At 41.4% G+C, this 22,829-nt stretch overlaps 1 protein-coding gene across 8 annotated transcripts in view; it reads right to left on the bottom strand.

Annotated features, from left to right (window-relative positions):
- Window positions 1-22,829, bottom strand: part of LOC122789190 (coiled-coil domain-containing protein 50-like) — a 1,862,880-nt gene that overhangs the window by 231,031 nt on the left and 1,609,020 nt on the right. For all 8 annotated transcript variants that reach the window (XM_044056454.1, XM_044056452.1, XM_044056453.1 and 5 more), the window contains one exon: window positions 4,879-5,015. In XM_044056454.1, coding sequence (XP_043912389.1) covers window positions 4,879-5,015 — 137 coding nt within the window. The remainder of the gene's footprint in view (window positions 1-4,878; window positions 5,016-22,829) is intronic.

Genomic DNA, 22,829 nt, shown 5'->3' with positions numbered 1-22,829 from the left:
GTTAGATAAGCCATCTGGGCCGTTGTATTTAAGCTGGCACCCAGGAATATTATCTCTTGTGAGGGCACTAGTTTTGACTTCTTTTCGTTTACTGTGTACCCTAGCAAATTAGCAATCTTTTTACAAATGCCAGATCCTTTAGAAGAATGTCCTTGCTCTCTGCTTGAATAAGGCAGTCATCCAAGTATGGATATATTTTAATTCCTTTTTGGCTGCAAAATGCAATTACTGGTGCCAGGCATTTTGTGAAGACTCTGGGCACAGTAGATAAGCCAAGGGGCAGTGCAGAGAATTGGTAATGCATTGAACCAGCTATGAATCGGAGGTATCTTCTGCAATTTTGTCTGATAGGGACATGCAGGTATGCCTCTTTGAGGTCCAAAGTAACAAGCCAAGCCTTCTTGCCCACCATGGGAAGAAGCTGCTGAAGAGTCAACATTTTGAATTTTGGAACATCCAGGTAAGTATTTAGAGTAGAAAGGTCCAGTATGGGTCTCCAGGCTTTGCCCTTTCTGGGGACCAGGAAAAGTCTTGAGTAAAATCCTTGTCCTTGTTCCTGTTGTGGCACTTTTTGAATAGCTCTCATGTTCATGAGGGCTGTAATTTCTTTTTGTGCCTCTGCCCATTGATTTGGTGGCAGGTCTGGCATTCCTTTTAGCCTTGGTAGAGTGTGAAAGTGGAATTTGTAACCTTGAGACACAGTATTCAGAACCCATTTGTCTTGGGTGATTATATGCCAATTTTGTGAAAAAAGTGCTAGTTTTCCCCCTAAGGGAGCTTCCAAAAGGTAAGTGGCTTGGCATTTGAAGGGGGAAGTTACTGGGACTGTTTCCTATAAGGTTGTAACTTGTCTTCCCCTCCTTTTGGGGTTGAAGCACCCCACTGTCATGGTCTGTAAGAGCCTTGGGGCTGAGATCTGCCTCTTGGGTGTCTGTATCTGCATCTTTGTGGTCTGTCTGACACTGGAAAGGACCCATTTTTGGAGGGCCAATTTCTGCTAAATCGAGGTGGCTGTACCTGTAAGAAATCCTTCACTGTTTGCATAGATTTTGCCTTATCCTCCATTTTCTTTAATACCTCTTCTGCCTTAACAACAAATAAAATATCCTGCTGTAAAGGAGCATCCAATAATTTTGCCTTAACATGATCAGGTAAACCTTGTTCTTTTAACCAAGCATGCCTTCGTATCACAGATCCTGTAACTGCTGCTCTACAAAAAGCCTCTAATGAATCAAAACCACATTGCAGAGTATGTTTTCCTACTTGTTCAGCTGCATGCAATAAATCCTGAATATCCTTATAGTCAGGATGTTCTGAACTTGTAAGCATTTTCTGTTTTAACAGAGACATTAAATATTGTTGGTATTTAAGCATGTGAAACTGGCAATTTAAAGCCCTTACTGCTAAAGTTGCAGAAGTGTAAACTTTCGTCCCCATCTGTCTAATGCTCTAGAATCCTTGTCAGAGGGAACTGGATTTTTAGCTGTGGAAGCCTTTACCCCTTTGGGACCCTGGGAAATAGTTTCTGGGTCAGCAACAGGGTTTTTATAAAGAAATTTGTGAGAGTCAGGGACTGTGTAGTACCTGTCTGGCTTGACTGGCTCAGGGGGCAAAGAATCAGGATTTAAACTGGATTCAGAGAACACATCGTCCACAATATCTAACACTGGCGGAATAGCAAGGGGCCTGTGCTGAGGCAATAAAAGAAAGTCTCTGAGCCTTTTCTTGGATTCTGAGTAATCCTGGCCCTCCCAATGGAAATGCTCCCTCATGGTATGTAAAGTTTCCCCAAAAGAGTAATCCTCAAGAGGAGAGGCTGAAGGAATTGATTCTTCAGCATCAGAGTCCTCATAGGGGGTAAAGAGTATCCCTGGTCTGAAGAGGAATCAGAAGAAATGGAAACCTGGTCAGAGGAATCATAGTCTGTATCCTGCCTAGGCCTTTTATCTGGAGGGGAATGGGAACCCCTGATCAGAGTAATTAAGTCTTCGGCCATTTTGAGCATCTGTTTTTTAGGCATGGAGGCCTGTCCAGGTGAATGCTGTACTTGCTTCTTTGTCTTTAATGGAGTTTTAGACTTGGCTGTAGATTTAATGGTAAGTTGTGAAGGTCTGAAAACCCCCTCAGAAGCCGATGCCTGCTCAGCGGCTCCGGACCCATCTGAAGGGTTAGTTTCCGTAGGCCCAATACTTTGAGTTTCCAGAGGCCTAGACATCTCCATGTGGGAGTTGGAGGTGGCCTGTGGCTCTGAGGTAGTGGGTGTCAGGGGCTGCGAAAGCGCATCACTGAGAACCGGCGACTGGCCTAGAAGAGGCTTCATCATCAGTTTTGGGTCTTGGATGCCTGTCCTTATCCTTGTCTTTGCATTTTTTATGTATTCCGGTCATCGGTTGTTCCGACGGCATGGTATAAAGTAATGGCGAGCAAAGTCAAACCGACATTTAATAGTGCACTTGTTAAATCTAGCACAAAACCGACAACTAGTGACGTTGTGGTCTGGGCCTAGGCATGGAATACAGTAAGAAAGAAAATCCTTATGAGGTATTTGCTTCCCACAAGAAATACAATTATTAACTTTTACTGACATCGGTCTGAGGCAAGAAAAAGTTTCCCCAATGGGGTACTTAGCTTTTTTGAAGACTTTGGTTCTGAAATTCGAATTGAAAATCTCAGGAGTCGACCGACCGGCACTTGCAAACTGCTTTTGCTTCGGGCACCGCGCAACAAGAAAGACTGGGGAAAATGGCGTCGGCTGCATCTTATATACCCCTGGTGCACTGACGTCAGGGAAGAAGCGACAGCAACAGACGCCAGACCAAGACTTTGGAACTCTGGCCGACTGCGGGACCGCCTGATGGCAGGATAAACCAAGTGTAATGACTGCAGCAGTGAAACACGATGAACATCTTATTTTTATGTCAGTGCTGTATATTGTTACCATACTTTTGTGCAAAGTAACCTAATCATTGTCTTGTGTTGCATATAAGGCTACTCAGACAGCAGTCCAGATGGGTCAGTTTCCACCCTGCTCAACAAAGTTAAACAGATAAATAAACAGATATAATTATGGTGATCATTTGTGTCAACAATATATTTATCCTCATTTTATATCACAACTGATTTGAGTTACTGAGGCAGAGTACACATTTTACTATGGATTTAACTTTATAAATGCCATTAAGCTAATGAAAGAACATGTCAGCTGTTGTTTTTTATTTTTGCAACTTAACAATCGTCAGTCTGTTTATGAAACAGGACTAGGGGTATGTGATTATTAACAGCTTTATCGTATAGTCCTGAGATTGATTTAGTCAGACTGCATTTAGCTGCTACATAATGATTAACCAGACAGTGGTCCCAATACAACTTATGTTTTTAATATTTCAGTTATATGTAATCATAATTTTCCAGAAGAACTTTATTTTTCATTAACGTTCTTTAATATGTGTGTAATATTCTCTTTAAACCACAAGCATCATGTCAAGTATATTTCTCATTTTTATAACAGAAAAACTAATTCACAGTGTTTAAATATTCAGTTTTGCAATCTGCCTCCCTTCACTTCTATGTAAAAAAAGGCTTAGATTTTAACATGTCAACCAGTAATGCCCTTATTTTTAACAAAATAATCATTGCTTATTTTAATCGATAACTAGGTAAATCACTGGTTTCTGTGCATTTTGACACAATGACATGCAGCTGAAGATCACCACCAATCTCAGAAATAATGGTTGAGGCAGATATATTAAAACAAAAATGAGCAGCACTTTGCTGATACAAATGGAAACAAAGCAGTGGTTTAGTGATCTTTCTGTGTAAAATGCAATCACTCTGCCAGAGCAATAAATGAAGTGCAAATACATTATTTTTCTTAACTTTAAATTAACAAGCATGTTATTATAATTATGTTTGGCAAACTACACAATACAAGAATCATTTTATGAAAACTATAAGCTGCAGAAAGCCTGATGTCTGCTTCAGGTGGCTTCTCCTGTTACAATATTGTACAAGTAAAAAGATCCTGTTTCTGTCATCCAAGTAGATGTTCAACAGAATATGTATGTGTCTATAGGCACATGTATAAGTAATAACTTGAAAAGGCGACAGGCACAACAGTCAGGTTTCAGGTACTGGAGATGGTGTGAGTTAAAAAAAAATGCTTGCACTTTAATAAGAAGAAAAACAATGTTCACTCTCTTTAAATATTTTAGTAGAGCAGAGATCAGCACTGTTCTATAATTAATCTTGTGATTTGAGGCCATTTATGAAAGAATAGAGGTAGTGAGAATTTTTCGTAGAGAAACAATGTCTCAACCTTTCACAAAAAATAAAATAGACATTAACTTGAATCACTGCGCAATGCTCTGGAATAAAAGAATCCAATACATTTGAAACTGTTTGGTCTAATATACTGAGTACATTAAGTCTGAATCTGAAACTTAAAGGCTATCACTAGAACATATTATTGACAATACCCATATGCATACCTGGGGTAACAAACCCCTACTCCAGACTTAATCACTGTGTGATTACATTAAATACACAGAAAATATGGCCTTGACTTTTACACACTGTGAAACTGAACACAGACATAAAGCCCTTGCAAAATCTTCCAAAGGTTGGCAGGTATGGATCCCACTGGGACATCTGGTGTTACAGTACAGCAAGTTCCCAGCCTCCGTTTCAGCAACAACCTCTTTCCAGAAAGCAACTGCTCAACTTCAAGCTTGATGCACTCAAAGGTTTCCCATTGAGATTTCTGCAGGATGGCTGGTTATGCAGTACTCACAGACTTATCTGTAATTACACCTCTCAAATGATCATACAAACTAACCTGAAACAGTGAAAAAGACTGTCGCAACAAAGTTCACAGCATACCTTGTTCTATCAGTGCCTGAAGCTGTTGTGGTCTGGGTGGGTGAATCTGACCGTCCAGGATGCTCATCTTCAGTTCGGCTTGGCAAACTTCCACTGTCCAGTCTTTTCTGATGTGTAGTAGGAACCTCATTTGATAGCTTAAAAATTATAAATACAAATGACATGCATTTAGTCATCTGAAGCAAAACACATTTGTTATGACATTGCTACATAAAAAAAAACTTTTTTTTTTCAGATTATCTTGTCCACAATAAAAGACCTTTCTAAAACCTAATAAAACATTATGTCATTTAAGGGTCTTTCTTCCAGTCAGAACTGAATTGGCAGTGGTATTAAAACTGACACAGCTAATTCTTCCAATTTTTTTTCCCCAGATCTTTGGAGAATGAACACATCTTTTACAAGAAACTACCTAAGTGGCTAAGTACATAATTCAGCTGCTAAAGATGTTTCATAAGTAAAGCAAGAACTGTGCTCACATTCATAGGCTGGTACTAGGCTATCGGCCTATACAAGCCTAGCCATAACAATTCCCTGGCTATTTCGTCCCACACTATTTACTTCCCTGGACCCCTGTCTAGCATGGTGACGGACGTGATCCCCAGAGTGAATTTCCTTTCTCCCATCCAGCCGTCAAGGTTCCTTTTGAAGAGGGCCAAAGAGACACTCTGCTTGACATGTATGGGCAGTCTATTCCAGAGTCTGGGGAGTCTCTGGGTCAGGAACCTATCCCTCCAGCATGTTTTGTTTATTGTGATGACAAGGTTTAGATCCCTGGAGTATGTAGCTCTGAGGGATTGGGATTTCTTTAAGTGTAGCATGTCCAACAGCTCTGGGTTTGACATGGCCTTTTTGTTAAGCAGAGATCACCTCTGAGTAGACGATATGCGACAGAGTATGGCTAGAGTTTTTTAAGGTAGTCAGCGCAGGGCATCTGCTTTAGGCCTGTGATTCTTTTAGTGAGGTATTTCTACAGCCTTTCCAGTTGTTACAGTCTTGAGAGGTACATATATATGTCTCTTTCTACAGAAATGAATTACTAGATTTTTTTTTACCTATAACACATCTAAAGTGAAGATAGACGATTCCCTCAATATCACTCCAAAATAGTTTAGGGTTTATTTGTCATCTCTAGGTCCTTTCTGGTGCATAAAACACATGGTTAATCATATTTACATTGCACTTCCTGTGACTATAATACACTAACTAAAAAATACCAATCTAGGTATGCATTCCTGCCATCAATTTGACCATCTAGACTCCACTGTCCACTAATGGCATATCCTTTCATTCCTCTATCATCCTGCTCAGGCTAACTTCTTATAGCACCAAATTGTGGGGTTCCTACTATCTAGGTGGAATCTTTCAGAACCAAGACACACCCCTGAAGTAATTTTAAGCAAGTCAAGCACCAGGTGGCACCATCCACATTTGGATTTTTCCTGTTTCCTCCTCCTCCTTCCTAGTTATGCATACACTGAATGCACAGTGCTTACAAAGACTGGCCTCTGTAGCCATCTTATGACACACTGTTCGGAAACAGGCTCTCAACATTTTTTTGTATCCATGACTATCCTTCTGTCTCTGTCAGAGGGAAATTTGTACACCTCCCCATTATATATGAATGATATGAAGGTCAGTTGCTTGACTTAACTATTGCAGCAGGCTCCTTTCAGGTGCTGTATTCAGCTGAACCTGAGCTGAAGAACAGCGTCATGCTCATGGTTATAACCTCTATGCCAAAGGGTCTGAATACAGGAAGCTGGCCATGGCACAAAGGTTGCCTTATATGGGCTTCTTTACAGAACTCTGAATTAGAAAAATGTTCGATTCTAGTGCACCTGCAAGCTCACATATACAAAAAAAAAAAAAAAAATCATAGACATTTTCTAAGAATGGGAAGATACAGCTTAGAAGATTACTATGCAGATGCAATAGGATAACAACTGGTATGAACTATATTATGCAAAAAGACCATTACTGTTTTATTTACATGTACTCAAATCTTAGACTACGTAACTCTCTCTCTTTCTTTCTCTCTCTCTCTATATATATATATATATATATATATATATACACATATATATATTTATAAATTTATACATATAAACATACACAATTATTGACATGCAAATATTTGTGTCTGCATATATATATATATATATATATATATATATATATATATATATATATATATATGTGCATGCATATATATATATATATATATATATATATATATATATATATATATATATATATATATATATATATAAAGGTTTACTATCATAATCACAAAACCACTTTATATAATATAGCAACACTAAATCCACATATGCAGAGGCCCTTAGCTGTAATCTGCCCAAGCACCAAGGACCTCTGAAGCTGAAACGCAAACAAACACTAATCACAACTAAAGTGTCACATAGTTCACAACACCAGTGTGCCACCCAGCAACAGCCCCTAAGGCAAGACAATGTACCTAACACTTTAGTCATAGGTGACTCTATAGTCTGGCACACTGATGTCCTTCTCACCAGGTTGAACAAGGAGAAAATTACAGTCAGCTGCCTGTCGGGTGCCAGGATTCGCCACATAACGCATGCACTCAAGTCACTCCACAACAAGTACAGATATGACTCTGTCATTGTCCATGTTGGGGTGAATGACTTGAGACGTACCTCCCTGGACTACATGAAAAGAGACATGGAAGAGCTCTCGGATCATGTGGCCCAGGCAGGTATGACCCTAGCCCTGAGTAGCATCCTGCCTTCGCCCGAATTATACCACAATATAAGGACAAAATGACGGACTTCAACAATTGGCTAAGCTTCTGGTGTCATTCAAATGGGACGACATGATTGACAGACCACGATGCTTTGCCAGAGATGGTCTGCACCTGTCGCCCCTGGGATTCAGGTTACTTGCTAAGGCTCTTGCCACCCCTATAGTGCCTTTTTTAGGCAAAGTTCAAAGGACAAAACCACCACCATAACAGGTACAAGCACGCAAAATCTGAAGGTAATTCTACTCAATGCTAGAAGTCTAAACCTCAAAATGCACTCTCTTTCAAAGCCCTCCTAAAAATGGAGAACATTGATATCTGTGCAGTAACTGAGACCTGGTTCAAAGCTCCAGAAAGCACCCCTGCAATACCAGGCTACAACTCTTACCACACTTTTCGGCCAGCAAACCAGGACCGAAACACTAAAGGTGGAGGAGTGTCCATATTCACCAAGGATATTCACACCACCAGGCTAGTTGCCCAAAACAATGCATCTGAAATTCTCCAAGTGCAACTAACACTAGGTAAGACTGCAATCCAAATTGTAGCTTGCTACAGATCCCCCACCATACCCCAAGATTCTCACTACACTTTCTAAACATACTGGAAAATATTAAGATAGAACCAAACACCCTAATACTGGGTGATTTTAACTACCCTGCCATTAACTTGGAAAACTACTCATGTACCAACACCTTTGCCCAACGGTTCTTGGAATTCATAAATTCCAATGCCCTGGATCAACTAATCCGTACTCCCACCAGGGCCTCCAGTATCCTAGACCTGGTCATTACCAACATGGAAAATCGATGCTCCACACCTATGGTCACCCCCTCGTTAGTCAGCTCTGACCATAAGCTAATCACCCTTAGCATGCACATCCCACCCCTACCCCCCAGTAAGGAAACCTCCATAAAAAAACTTCTCCAAAGCCAACTTCATGCTACTCAAGTCAGAAGTGACAAACTTCATGACACCCATGCAGGCGGGAACTGAAAGTTCAACTGCTGAATACTACACTAAGGCACTGTACGAGCATATCCACTCATGCATGAATCATGCCATCCCAAATAGAACCAAGATGCTCTCATCCAAACAAAGGAAGTCAATCTGGTGGTTCCCTGCCATAAACTAACTTTACAACAAAAGGAAGAAACTGTTGCAGGAAAGAGGAAAATCCCAGGATGCAAAAAAACTCCCTTACCAGCCTCAGTAAGAAACTGAGAGCCCTCATAAAATCCTCCAAAGCTAGTTACAAAAATAAAATTGCCAAAGATTCCAAAGACAACCACAAAGCATTCTTTAACTATGTCAAGAATCTAAATGGCAATGCTCAAATCTGCTCTGAGCTAAAACAAAATGGCATTAAATATACTGATCCCAAGGATATTGCCAATATCCTGGCAGATCAACTCAGTGCCAATTTCACCCCCCTAAATGGCCCATCTCAATACCGGAAGATTGCCAAATTCCGGTAATAACGGCCACACAAGTGAAAAACGCACTCTTCAAATCTAAGAATACAGCATCCATGGGACCAGATGACATCCCGGGCTGTGTACTACATGAACTACAATATGAACTGGCACCTCACCTAAGTGTCATGTTTAATCATAGCCTCACCTCAGGTTTTGTGCCCACTGAGTGGCACAGAGCTACAGTTATCCCACTCCACAAGGGGGGATCCACCTTGGATCCCGGAAACTACTGTCCCATCAGTCTGACAAGCATTATCTGCAAGGCCATGGAGCGTATTATCATGGAACTTATAAACAAAGACATTGGCAACCTTTAAACACTGGACCCCACCCAGTTTGGGTTCGTGAAGGGCCGATCTTGTCTCCTGAACCTGATTGGCTTCTTCGAATCAGTCTCCAGAGCCATGGACAAGGGTAAGATGGTCCACACAGCCTATCTAGATCTTGCCAAGGCCTTTGACACCATCCCCCACTCTGGAATCATAGATAAACTTACTAACCTGGGCATTAATCCCTACGACACCCAATGGGTTGCTTACTGATAGAACCCACACTGTAAAAGTAGCCGACTCCAAATCCAGCTCCAGACAAGTGGAGTACCTCAGGGTTCAGTCCTGGGACCGCTCTTGTTTGGCATCTACTTGTCTGAAGTACAGGCCAACACTAAGGGACTCTAGCTAACAAAGTTCGCAGATGACTGCAAACTGGGAGATATTATTGAATCTCCAAATGATGTGGATACTCTACAAAAGGGCCTTACAGAAACAGATGCTTGGTGCCAGAGTCATGGGCTCAAGCTCAATGCCAAGAAATGTATAGTTATCCCCTTTGGGAAAAAACATGTATCCATGAATTACCCTATAGGTGGCAGTACACTAAACACCGAAAGTGTGATAAGAGACTTAGGGACACAGGTGGACAGTGGCCTCACCTTCGTTAACCACATCGCCACAGCAGTCAGGAAATCCTTCTATGTGGCACACCTCATCATTAAGGGCTTTTCATCCAGAAAAAAGGAGGTCATTGTCCCACTGTACTCATCCATCATTAGACCCATTATAGAATACAACACCCCATTTGGTATGTACCGCTCAAGACATCTGCAACAACTGGAAAGGCCGCAGAAATACCTCACTAAAAGAATCACAGGCCTAAATCAGATGCCCTATGCTGACTGCCTTAAAAAACTCCAGCTATACTGTGCCGCATATTGTCTACTCAGAGGCGATCTCTGCTTAACATACAAGGCCATGTCAAACCCAGAGCTGTTGGACATGCTACACTTAAAGAAATCCCAATCCCTCAGAGCCACACGCTCCAGGGATCTAAACCCTGTCATCACAATAAACAAAAGATGCTGGAGGGATAGGTTCCTGACCCAGAGACTCCCCAGACTCTGGAATAGATTGCCCATACATGTCAAGCAGAGTGCCTCTTTGGCCCTCTTCAAAAGGAACCCTAACGATTGGATGGGAAAAAGGAAATTCACCCCAGGGATCACATCAGTCGCCCTGCTAGACAGGGGTCCAGGGAAGTAAATAGCGTGGGAAGAAATAGCCAGGGAATTGTTATGGCTAGGCTTGTTAGGCCCCTAGGGCTGATAGCCTAGTACCAACCTATGAACCTTAGTTCAGGTAATGAAAATTCCAATGTAACAAAGTTATCAATATCAAAACAGGATCAAACTAAGATGGCTCTGCTCAATAACAAAAGTCTTAACAACAAGTTTCCTGACCTTGAGGTACTCCTGCATTTAGAAGGAATCAAGATATGTGCAATCACTGAAATATAGTTTAAATGCACATAAAGTGCTCTCTCCATACTTGAGTTTATCATCTACCATGCCATCGGACTCAGTGGCAATTGTGGTAGAATGTCTATATTTGTCAAAATACAATATCAACACTAGACAGATTCCCAGAGACCCACAAATGGAAGTGCCAATTCGCACTGAACAAAATCAATTGTCAGTTTATTGCCTGTTACAGGATACCTTCCATGACCACAGAAATTCATATCAGGTTTCTAAATGTCATGTATGAACTCCACATAAATAAGAAAATACAGTTGTGCAAGAACCTAATACAACAGTAGATGTCCTGCTGATCACAACTGAAGTATTCCTTGTAAGTGGGATATCCTGCCAAGGGTAATGGTATATCAAGCCAGCATACCAAAACCTAGACCCCTTCCATGCCATGATTGTCTGATGTATGGTCTAATCCCAAAGATGGGTGGGTACATAAGAAACATATGAGAACAGGAACCTCAGAACTTACTTTCCACAAGAGAAAATATGGAACAGAAGGAGGGTTAAGTATATACATATGTACATATCCAGTAGGACATGTGCTGTTATGGATAAGTTCATAAGCAACTGTACTATGTCCTTTCTAGATCACCGTTACAGTATTCCTTACAAGTGGAAAGCTACTGAAGTGAGAGGAAGGATAAAGAAAGAATTAAAGAATAGTCCAAAATACCTTAGATGATAAATCTGGTAAAACCACATTCAACTTAATGTTTAGCAAACATATGAACATAAGATCAAGCAGCTGCTTCTAGAATGAATCTAGTACCTAAGCCCTTGAAAAAAGCTTCAGAGGAGGCTATAGCTCAGGTAGAATGGGCTCTAACACCAGAAGAAAGTGATTTCCCATGAATAGAACAGCAGAAAGAAATGGTTTCAGATATCCAAGAAGAAATATATATATATATATATATATATATATATATATATATTTTTAGATCTGTCTGGTCAAGTTTTTTGTCATGAATGAAACAAAACGTTACTCAGATTTCTTAATATTCTTTGTTTTGTCTAGGTAAAACCTAAGCTGCCTTTGTAAATCAAAAGATTGAAGATTATTCTCTGCTCTATTCTGAGGTAAGAGTAAAAAAGGAAGGAAGATTGATAGGCTGCTTTAAAGACAATTCATACCTTAGGCATAGAGGAAAGATTGTAGCTTCCCAAGAGAAAACTTTAAGGAAGAACTAACTCCAGAATCAAAGGGTGGCTGGATCAACCTTTCCATGACACAATTCAGGTCTCAGGGAAGAGGAATAAATGGATTTAAAGGTAAGCAGGCAAGCCAAAATGACTGAAAATGAGCCTTGATAGAAGAGTAAGCTAAACCAGAACTGAACTCACACATATGAGAGAAAGTACAGTTGTGTACACTTACCATAAAAGTAGATGTTCGAGTGTATTCACTGTTGCAGTCATTATATTTGGGTAATCTGCTGGCAGGTTGCCCTCAGTCGGCCTGATTAACAAAGTCTTGGGTCCTGCGTCAGTTGCTGTCCCTTCTTCCATGACATCAGGTCGTCAGGGGTATAAAACATGCAGATGACACTATTACATCAGTTTTTCTTGCCCAAGATGTCAGGTGCCCCCTAAATGGGGAGCAATTAAAATTAAAAAATATAAAAAATATACCTCCAACCAAAAGGGCTTTTAAGCATAGTAAGAGAAAGTAGAGGTATAGCCAGAGAAAAATAGGGGGCTGGAGGGAGGGTAACCAGGACTGCAACAGTGAATACACTCAAACATCTACATTTATGGTAAGTGTACACAACTGTACTATGTTCTTCGTGTTTCACTGTTGCAGACATTACATTTGGGTAGATGCCCAAAGCTATGGTTGGGTGGAGGGAATTATACAGCATTAGGACCTGTTATAAGGCCCTGCAGGACAGCAGTGACAAAGCCAGCTCTGGAGTTAGAGAAAAGTGGTAAATGGTAATGTTTGGTGAAAGTATGAACTGAGCTCCAGGTATCTTCTAGAATGTCCCTGGTAGGAACACCTCAGAGAAAGGCTGCTGAAGTAGATGCAGCCCTGGTGGAATGGGATCTGATCCCCTGGGGGATAGTTTTTCCATGGTGCTTATAGCAGAAATGAATACCATGGCAATGGCTTATCCATTTGGAAATGGTTTGCTTTGAAATAGCCTTTCCTCTGCCCCTACCAGCAGGTTTCTTTGAGATTTAGTCCTGTTTAAGTAAAATCTAAGTTGTCTGTGTACATCCAATGAATGCAGAATCCACTCCCCCTTGTTCTGTGAATTGGGAAAGAAAGTTGGCAAATGAATGGTCTGATTAAGAGTCACACTGGATACCACCTTAGGCATGAAGGATGGGTTGGTCCTGAGAGATACCCTGTCCGCATGAAAAATGATGAAAGGCTCCACTGCCATAAGAGCCTGCAATTCAGAAATCCTTCTAGCTGAAGTGACTGCTAAAATGAAAGCTGTTTTCCAGGAGAGAAATTTTAAGTCTGCAGTAGCAACTGGCTTGAAAGGAGGGAGAGTGATTTTCTCCAAAACAAAATTAAGGTCCCAGGCAGGGGTTTGAACTCTCCTGGGTGGTCTTAAGTTTTGGCCCCTCTGAGATACTTCTTTAGCAGAGGATGGGAGAAGAGGGGAGGCTCTGTGTTGTAATGAGCTGAAATGGCTGAGGCATGGGTTTTTATGTAATAAAAGAACAGGCCCTTATGAAGCATCTCAGTTAAGTATTGCAAAATCTGAGGAATGTTGGGCACTGATGTGCTTATCCCTTTAGATTGATTCCAGGAACAGAATCTTTTCCATTTGTCAGCATAAGATTTTCTAGTACTAGGTCTTCTCGCCTCCAAAATGACATCCATCACAGGTTCACTGAGGGATGCTAAGGGTGAATTTAGGTGATTAGCCATGCTGCAAGATTCAAAGTTTGGAGCTGTGTGTGCAGAATTTGGTTGTTCTGCTGAGACAGTAAGGTGTCTGATGCAGGTGTCACAGTGGAGGGTGTGACACACTGCGCAGGAGTGGGTACCAGTGCTGGCGAGGTCAGTCTGGAGCAATCAAAATCATTTTTGGTTTGTCCTGTTTGACTTTTAGTAGAACTTTGGAGAGCAAAGGCAGAGGGGGAAAGGCATAGACTGATAGGTTTTTCCAACTGAAGGACAGTGCATCCATTTTCCAGGCTTTCTTGTGATGAGTTCTTGTGCAAAATTTGGCCAACTGATAGTTCTGGGGTGAGGCAAAAAGATCTATGTCTGGGCTCCCCCATTTGCGTGTCAACATGTTGAAAATCCGTGGTTCCAGTTTCCATTCGTGTGGGCCCATGAGAGTTTTGCTTAGTTCGTCTGCCAGAGTATTCAGCTTTCCTGGCAGGAATTGAGCTTGTAGTTGCACTTGATAGCTCAAGGCTGTGTTCCACAATGCCAAAGCTAATCTGTAGAGGGGGTAGGAGTGTGTACCCCCATGCTTATGTACCACATAACCGTGGTGTTGTCCGTCTTTATCAGTAATTGTCCTGGATGAAGGTAATCCTTGAAGGCTGTCAGTGCATTCTGTACAGCTAGCATTCCTTTTTGATTTATGTGAAGGTGCATTTGATTTGGGCTCCATTTTCCCTGAAAGCACTTCCCTGCCAGATGAGCACCCCATGCATAGTCTGATGCGTCTATAGTTAGGGTTTAGGTGGCAGGGAGTGGTGTGAATGGCAGTCCTTTGTTCTGGTGGCAGGCATCTGCCCACCATAGGAACTCTAGGCACAGGGAAGGTATGATAGGAATCATTGTTTCCAGGCTGTGACAATGCTGACTCCATAGACTTTTCAAATACCACTGAAGTTTCCTCATATGCAATCTTGCATATTGAATTAGAAGAATGCAAGAGGCCATGAACTCCCAAGGCTTGCAGTATTTGCCTTGCAGAAAGCAGGGTTTTTGTGGCCACCTGTTTGAAGTAAGTCACCAAATGAATTTGCTTCATCTGGGCAGTTGTATTCAAGCTTGCACCCAGGAATGCAATTTTTTGAGAGGGTACCAGTTGTGATTTCCTTTCGTTTAAAGTGTACCCTAGGCAAGTTAGAACCCTTTTTACAAGTGCAACAGGTTTTAGAAGAATGTCCTTGTTTTCTGCCTGAATTAGACAGTCATCCAGGTATGGATATATTTGAATATTTCTTTGCCTGCAAAATGCAATTACTGGAGCCAGGCACTTTGTAAAGACCCTGGGCACAGTAGATAAGCCAAAGGGCAGTGCAGAGAACTGGTAATGCAAGTAGCCTGCTTTGAAGCAGAAGTATCTTCTGCAAGATTACCTGATTGGGATATGCAGGTAAGCCTTTTTTTTAAATCTAGAGTTTCCAACCAGGCATCTTTGCTGAGCATAGGAAGTAACTGGTGAAGAGTCAGCATCTTGAATTTTGGAATGTCCAGAAAGGTGTTTAGAGTAGATAAGCCCAGAATTGGATGCCTTGATTTGTCTTTTCTGGGTACCAGGAAAAGTCTTGAATAGAAACCTTGTCCCTTTTCCTCTTCTGGTACTAGCTGAATAGCCTCCATGCTTATGAGGGAAAGTACTTGTTTCTGGGCTTCTGCCCACTGATTTGGGGGCAGGTCTGACCATCTGTTTGGAATTGGCAACGTGTGGAAATGAAATCTGTATCCCTGGGATACTATATTTGAAACCCATTTGTCCTGGGTTATAAGTTGCCAGTTTTTTGCATGAAGAGCCAGTTTTCCCCCCAAAGGGGCGGCTAAATGTTAAGTGCTTGGTAAGTGTAAAGGGAAGTCATTGAGACTGCTTACCATAGGGAGGTGTCTTGTTGTTTCCAGATTTGGAAGAGGAGGCACCCTACTGTTTTGTTCTGAAAGTCCCTTGGGACTGAAACCTGGTGCCTTTGGAATGCCTGGGTTTGACTTGAGTGGCTCTCAAAGGAACTGGAAAGGACCAGTTCTTAGTAGGCCAGTGCCTACTAAATCTTTGAGGTTGCACTTGTAAGAAATCTTTCACAGATTTAGCTTTATCTTCCATCTTTTTTAGAACTTCTTCAGCCTTATTACCAAAGAGACGGTCCTGTTGTAAAGGAGCATCCAACAATTTTGCTTTAACATAATCAGGCAGAGTTTGCTCTTTGAGCCAAGCATGCTTTCTTAGCACAGACCCAGTAACAGCAGCCCTGCAAGAGGCCTCCAAAGAATCAAAACCACATTGCAAAGTATGTTTTCCAACGTGTTCAGCTGAAAGCAATACATCCTGTAAATCTTTATTTTCCATACATTCAGAAATCAACATAATTTTTTGTTTAAGCAGTCCCATGAAATGCTGCTATTTTAGCATATAAAATTGACAGTTTAAAGCCCTGATTGCCAAGGTTGCAGAAGTGTAAACCTTCTTACCCCATCTATCCAGCACCCTGGAATCTCTATCAGAAGGGGTAAGATTTTTAGCAGTAGAAGCCTTAACTCCCTTGGGACCTTGAGAAATGGTTTCAGGATCTGCAACAGGATTTTTGAAAAGGAATTTTTGGGAGTCAGGAACCCTGTAGTATCTGTCTGGCTTACAAGGAGCCGGAGGCAGAGAACCAGGAGCCAGACTAGATTCTGTAAAAACATCATCAACAATGTCTAGAACAGGAGGTATAGCCAAAGGCCTATGCTGATGAAGAAGAAGGAAATCCCTAAGTCTCTTTTTAGATTCAGAAAAATCCTGACTTTCCCAGTGGAAATGTTCCCTTAAGGTATGTAAATTTTCCCCAAAAGAAAAATCCTCAGGGGGAGAAGCAGAAGGAATGGAATCTTCTGCATCAGAGTTCTCATAAGTAGGTATAGACAATTCCTGTTTATTAGAAGAGTCAGAAGAAATAGAATCCTGTTTAGAGGAATCATAGTCAATATCTTGCCTAGGCCTCTTTGAAGGGGGGGTTGGCTACCCCTGATCAGAGTAATTAAATCTTCAGCCATTTTGATCATTTGTTTTTTAGGCATAGGAGCCTGCAAATGTGGCCTAGGCATTGTTTTATTAGACACAGATCGAGATTTTGGCCTTAGTTTTGAAGATGGCGACAGTCTAATATACAAATTTGTAGGCCTGAAAATACCCTCAGAAGCCGGTGCCTGCGCAGCGGCTCTGGACCCATCCAAGGTAGACACATCCGCGGGTACCATAACTGAAGTTTCTCGGCATACCGGACTCCAAATGGGTCTCAGCAGAGCCCTGCGAATCAGAAGTAGCGGGTATCAGGGGCTGCGAAAGCGCCTCACTGAGTACCGGCAAACTGGCGACTGGCTTTGGAGAAGCGTTGGCAGTTTTAGACCTCAATGGCCTGTCTCTGTCTTTTTCTTTGCGTTTTTTAGGTATTCCGGTAGTCGGATTGCTAACTGATGACATTTCTGGATAATTAAAGCATGAAGCAAAATATTTAGAAGCAAAAATGTACCGACGTTTGATAGTGCGTTGATTAAATAAAGCACAGAACTGACAGCAAGCTACATCGTGGTCAGGGCCTAGGCAAGGAATACAGTACAAATGGCAATCCTTATGAGGTACTTGCTTCTCACAAGTAATGCAATTATTAACTTTTACTGACATCGGTAAGGAGCATGAAAAAGTTTCCCCAATGGGGTACTTAGCTTTTTAGTTGAAGACTTTGGATCTGAAACTCGAAAATGAAAATTTCAGGAGTCAGCCGACCAGCACTTGCAAACTGCTTCTGCTTCAGGCACCGTGCGGTAAGAAAGACTGATGTAATGGCATCAGCTGCATGTTTAATACCCCTGATGACCTGACATCATGGAAGAAGGGACAGCAACCGACGCAGGACCCAAGACTTTGTTAATCAGGCTGACTGAGGGCAACCTGCCAGCAGATTACCCAAATGTAATGACTGCAACAGTGGAACACAAAGAACATCAGTAGGAATACCCACAAAAAGTGGTCCTGATTCTGTTTCCTGCACCATAAATACAATGTTTTCCATTTAGAAACATGATTTTCTGTTTGTATGTTTTCTAGCCTCCTGAAAAATTTGTAGTGCATCCTCAGAAAAAAATGGTGTCTGAAAGGAATTAAAACTCTATTGCCCAAAGAATCGACTGCAGAGTGAATTATCGAACCCTTGCTCTCTGTGAAGTCCGTCTTGTGAAATGTGTAATGCTTGCACCTGGCCAAGTGAAAAATAAGGGGAAACTAGTGCTGTCCAAAAGGGAGTCACAAACAAGATTTTGGGCCTGCCTGACAAAGCCATGTGAAGGACCTATGGCAGAGGAGAAAAAGGGAGAAATGCATAAATAAACATCCAATTCAAGAGAAGAATGTAGCATCCATTTTCCATGCTAGTGGGCTTGGCATCATGGAAGAGAACGTTTGGAGTTGTCTGTTCTAGAGGGAGGCAATGAGAAATATTTGAGGAATACCCCACTGCTGGACAATGTCCAGGAAGACCACCCTGTGTAACAGCCATTTGTGGGGATCTACACTGGATCTGCTCAAGGTATTGACCACAATGTTGTTCTCTGAAGGAATATAGGCTGTCTGAAGAATCAAATTGTGGTGATGGCAAATTCTCATGCTATTAGCGTGAGTTTGCAAAGGTGGTAGGACTTTGACCCCTTAGTTTTTTTTTTATGTACCATATGACTATGGTGGTATTGGTTTACAGACTGAGGAAGCTGCAGACCAAAGATAATGCATAGACTGAAAACCCAGAAACAAGGCCTTCATCTCTTTGATACTGATGTATTTGGATAACTCTCTGGGAGTCCAAACTTCCTGAATCTTGATATTATTAAATAAGCCCCTAAAGCCAAGTCTAAATCATCTATATACAGCTCCTAAGTAGACAGAGGAAACAGAAATTGGAGTTTCAGACTGAGGAAGATCTGGTAGATCCACCACAGAACCTCCTTCCTTATGCAAAGCAACAGAGTACTCTAGAAGTCTAATGGATGGTAATGTTTAAGTAAAATGGCCTTGAGTGACAACTGCAACTTTCTCATACAGAGTCTGGCAAATGGAATTATGGGAAAGGCAGGGGGTCTTAGTTGAGACCATGTGCAATGGGAGAAGGTTATGAAAGATGTTTTGTCAGAAAAAGAACCTTGGCCACAGGATAGAAGGCTGTCATAGAAAGAGTGTGAATCCTGAAACCCAAAAAAATCTGGTCTTGAGAGGTAGCCACAGCTGACTTGTTCAGGTTCAGAGTAAACTCAACAGCAAAAACAACAGCAAAGCAGCAACAGCAAATACAACAAAGAACAAAGACCAGGAACCCAATGAATAAAATGTATTCCTCTTTGACATCTCGGCATACACTTCCTTCTTGGAGTACACAATTCAAATCACACACTTGATTTATACACTATGAAGTAACTGTGTACTCCAAGAAGGCAGTGTATGCCAAGATGTCAGAGTGGAATACGTTTTATTCGTTGGTTTCCTGGTCTTTGCTCTTCATTGCATTTGCTGTCAGAGTAATCTCAAAATTGCAAAGCAGATGTATAGTGAATCCCAAGTCCTTCTGAAGCACAAGAGGTGAAGGAGCCTGAATCAATAGATCATCCAGATAAGAGAATATTTGAATGCCGTGAAGTCTGCAAAAGCTTATGACAGGAGGTAGGCATTTGGCAATACTATCTGAGCTGTAGAAAGACCAAAGGGCAAAGCAGAGAACTGAAAATGAAATGAAGACAGAGAACCTCAAAACCTTAGTTGCAAAATGGATCCAAAAATAGGCACTGCTGGTGAAGGTAGATACCACACATTTATTTAAAGGTATAACACTCAAATAAGTCTTTCCAAATGTATTATATAAATTAAAAAATCAGCGATGCTAAATATAAACATGTAAAATTCAGCTTAGTGTAAATAACCAACCTGCCATATGTTTACTTTACAATACAACATAAAAAATGTTTTTATGTGCTTTTTAGTAACAGAAGCCCATGACATACTGGGAGGGAGGAACTAGCTGATTAGTGCCCAGGATTCAAAAGATCTTGAGGGAGTGGAGGAAACACAGATAAATACTTTGGAAAAGACTGAGGAATGCCTGCAAAAAAGGAAGAGAGACATCAATGGCATCCTGTAACCCTCTTTTATAATGGTGAGAACCCACCTGTCTGTGGTGATCTGTTGCCAAACTGGGAAAGACAGAGACAGTCTGAAATATAGGAATCTGACCGAGGGAAAGGGAGGTGAGAAGAAGACAGTTTCAGGAAGTCCAGTTTGTCAATTTAGGAAGGTTTCTCACGCTTAGAATCCTGTCCTGTTTTCTCTGGAAATATTCCCTTAGTGAGGTGTTTACCCTTTTGAGGCTGCTTTTATTGCCTCCTGACAAAAGTAACTGAGTTGGAAGGATAGTTCCTGTAAGCATAGCGACAGGGTAAAGGAAAATTTGTTTGAAGTCTTGCATCACTTTGTCCTTCTCTTGCAAAGCTTTAAATAGGTCTGTAGCAGCAGAAATAAAGTCTGAGAGTATCCAGCGGGGAATCCAAAAGCTTGGCTTTGACACTCTCAGGAAGAGACTGAGTCTAAGCTTGGACTACCAATAAATAACAGCCGCTGATGCAGCCACCCTAAAAGAAGCATCAGCGTATCATACCTGCACTTGGTAGAAGATCCGGCTACCTGAGAGGTTGAAGTAAGCAAGAATAAGGCCAGGGACTTCTTGCCAGAATCAAGCATATCATTTAAGACATCAACATGCTTAGGGAGAAGAGATAATGCATATCTTGTCAAATGAGTCTGTTAGTTAACAGCTCTAAAGGTTAATGTGGTGGAAGTATAAACCTATTTGCTGTACCTATTCATGGCTCTGCTACCTTTATTAGTAGTCAGCACCTTAGGAGAAGACAGTAACTGAGCAGGCTTGTTCACAGAAAGAAAAATAACAGAAAAAGGGTACTTACAATAGAACTTCTGGGCATCAGGAACCTTATAAATCCTATCATGTTTCTTAGGAGCAGGAGGATGGGATTCAGAATTCTGAGAAGTATCCAAAACAGCTTCCAGAACCGGGGGAGAATCAGAAGGCTTGAGTGTCACCATCAGAAGTAAAGCACAGACCCTCTGCTGTAAATTAAACATCTTCGAACTTTTCCATTTCAAATGTCACATCATTTTGACTATAGTATCCCCAAAAGGAAGTTTTTTCAAGGAGGAGACAGGGGAAAAATCATCCTCCTCATCAGATGCCATTGCCAAAATAAAATGAATCTGAGAGGAACAGGCAAGATTCTTTATCAGAGTCCAGTTCCTCATCCTTAGAAAGAAGAATCTCTATGCAGCTTTAAAGGTAAAGGAAAGCGAAGTCCCAACAGCAGAAGGCACTTCAAAGCTTTGAGAAGGTTTCAAAGATATGTGAGCTTTAAAGAGTCCCCATGTAAAGTCTTGTTTCTGTTTGAGGATCTCTTACCAGAGGAGACGCATGCTTCATCTTTTGCTTTTTTTTTTTTTTTTAGAGGAGACACAGGTCTACATGAATCTTGGAGGGTCAGAGCCCTGACAAACTTCAGACAGGGAACCAGTTATTTCCTCTTTAACAAGGATCTGAGGAATACTCCCTGGACCTTCTGAATTAACCAGCCTAGGATCTCCTTCTTGTCAGCAAAAGACAGCACATCAGCCCCAGGAGACTTGCTAGAGGCCTGCTCCCTATTGGACTCTATGAGTCATAACAGCTGGGGTGGGGGTTCATTGTAACTAGACAAACAGAAGTCTCATCATTGGAAACAGCAGAGACATCCCATTAGGGGGCCAGGCAGCTGAAGTCTTAAGACTTCTTTTTCTATTCTAACTGGACATCAGGGTGGGAATACTCAGCTGACATCACGCCTTGGGCAAGGAGCTGAAGATGCAGGTTTTCTAGATAAACTGACAAAGACAATAAACAGCTGCATAGAGATTTAGGTAAAATGACTGAAAAATGTAATATTCCTTATGGTTATGATCTGCACCAGAGCAAATTAAACGCTTGTTATGGTGATCTTTATGAGGAATCTGGCTCCCACAGTCACATTTCCCTTTTCTGGATTACATGTATTTAAAAGTATCTAAGACAACAGAAAAGGAAGGGTGCACAAGGGAATGCTTACTGCCCAAATTGCTAGGTAATCAGCACAGAGTCATATGACCAACAGACCAAAGACAGAGTTCTGCATTTGAACTGGCAGCAAAGTTGTTCTGAAATTCTCACACTCATACATCCATTATGTACCTCTCGTCTTTGGGCTTAGGTCATAAATTGGACATATGGCACGTGGAAGGTCCCAAGCTTTGGTAAGCTGACTCAACACACATCTGTCCTTGGCAGGATATCCCACATACTGCAACAATGACCTTGGAAGGCCACCTGCATCATTCTAGGAGGCTTTAACTATCCATCAATTGAAGTACCTTCACCTCGAACATAGGATATGCACAGAAGGTTTTTGGTCTAAAAAAATAAAAATTAATGGACCAAACTGTTCCTAGCCCCACTAGAGAAAAGGTACCTTGGCCTCATTCTTACAAATGTATCGTCATCATGCACAACCTCACTAGTAACTCCCTCTCAGATTAAGTCAGACCATAAGCTAGTAACCTTTTCCTTCAAACTAACTCCCCTTGAAATCAATACACAAAATATGAGGGCTATGAACTACCATGGGAATGTAAGGCACGGCTTCTTCAGATCCTTACAGAGAAGTTGCTCAGTAAGTACCTATGAACCAACATATGATGTACAGAACTCAAACTAATGGTAAAACCTACTCAGACCTGGTGGACATTGTCAACATACTAGCAAATAAATTTAGTAAAATTTCACTCCTGAAATGACTGTCCAAAGCCTTACAGCTCCCATATTTCTCAATAAACCCCTTCATCATAAAGAACATTTACTGAATGTGCTGTCCAAGATTAGGGTTCTGAAAAACTGTTCT

This window comes from Protopterus annectens, chromosome 14.part0, assembly GCF_019279795.1.
Source record: "Protopterus annectens isolate FY-2018-M chromosome 14.part0, PAN1.0, whole genome shotgun sequence".
NCBI classification, from domain to species: Eukaryota; Metazoa; Chordata; order Ceratodontiformes; family Protopteridae; genus Protopterus; species Protopterus annectens.
The sequence above is the reverse complement of the archived record's forward strand: the minus strand, read 5'-3'. Positions and strand labels throughout refer to the sequence as shown.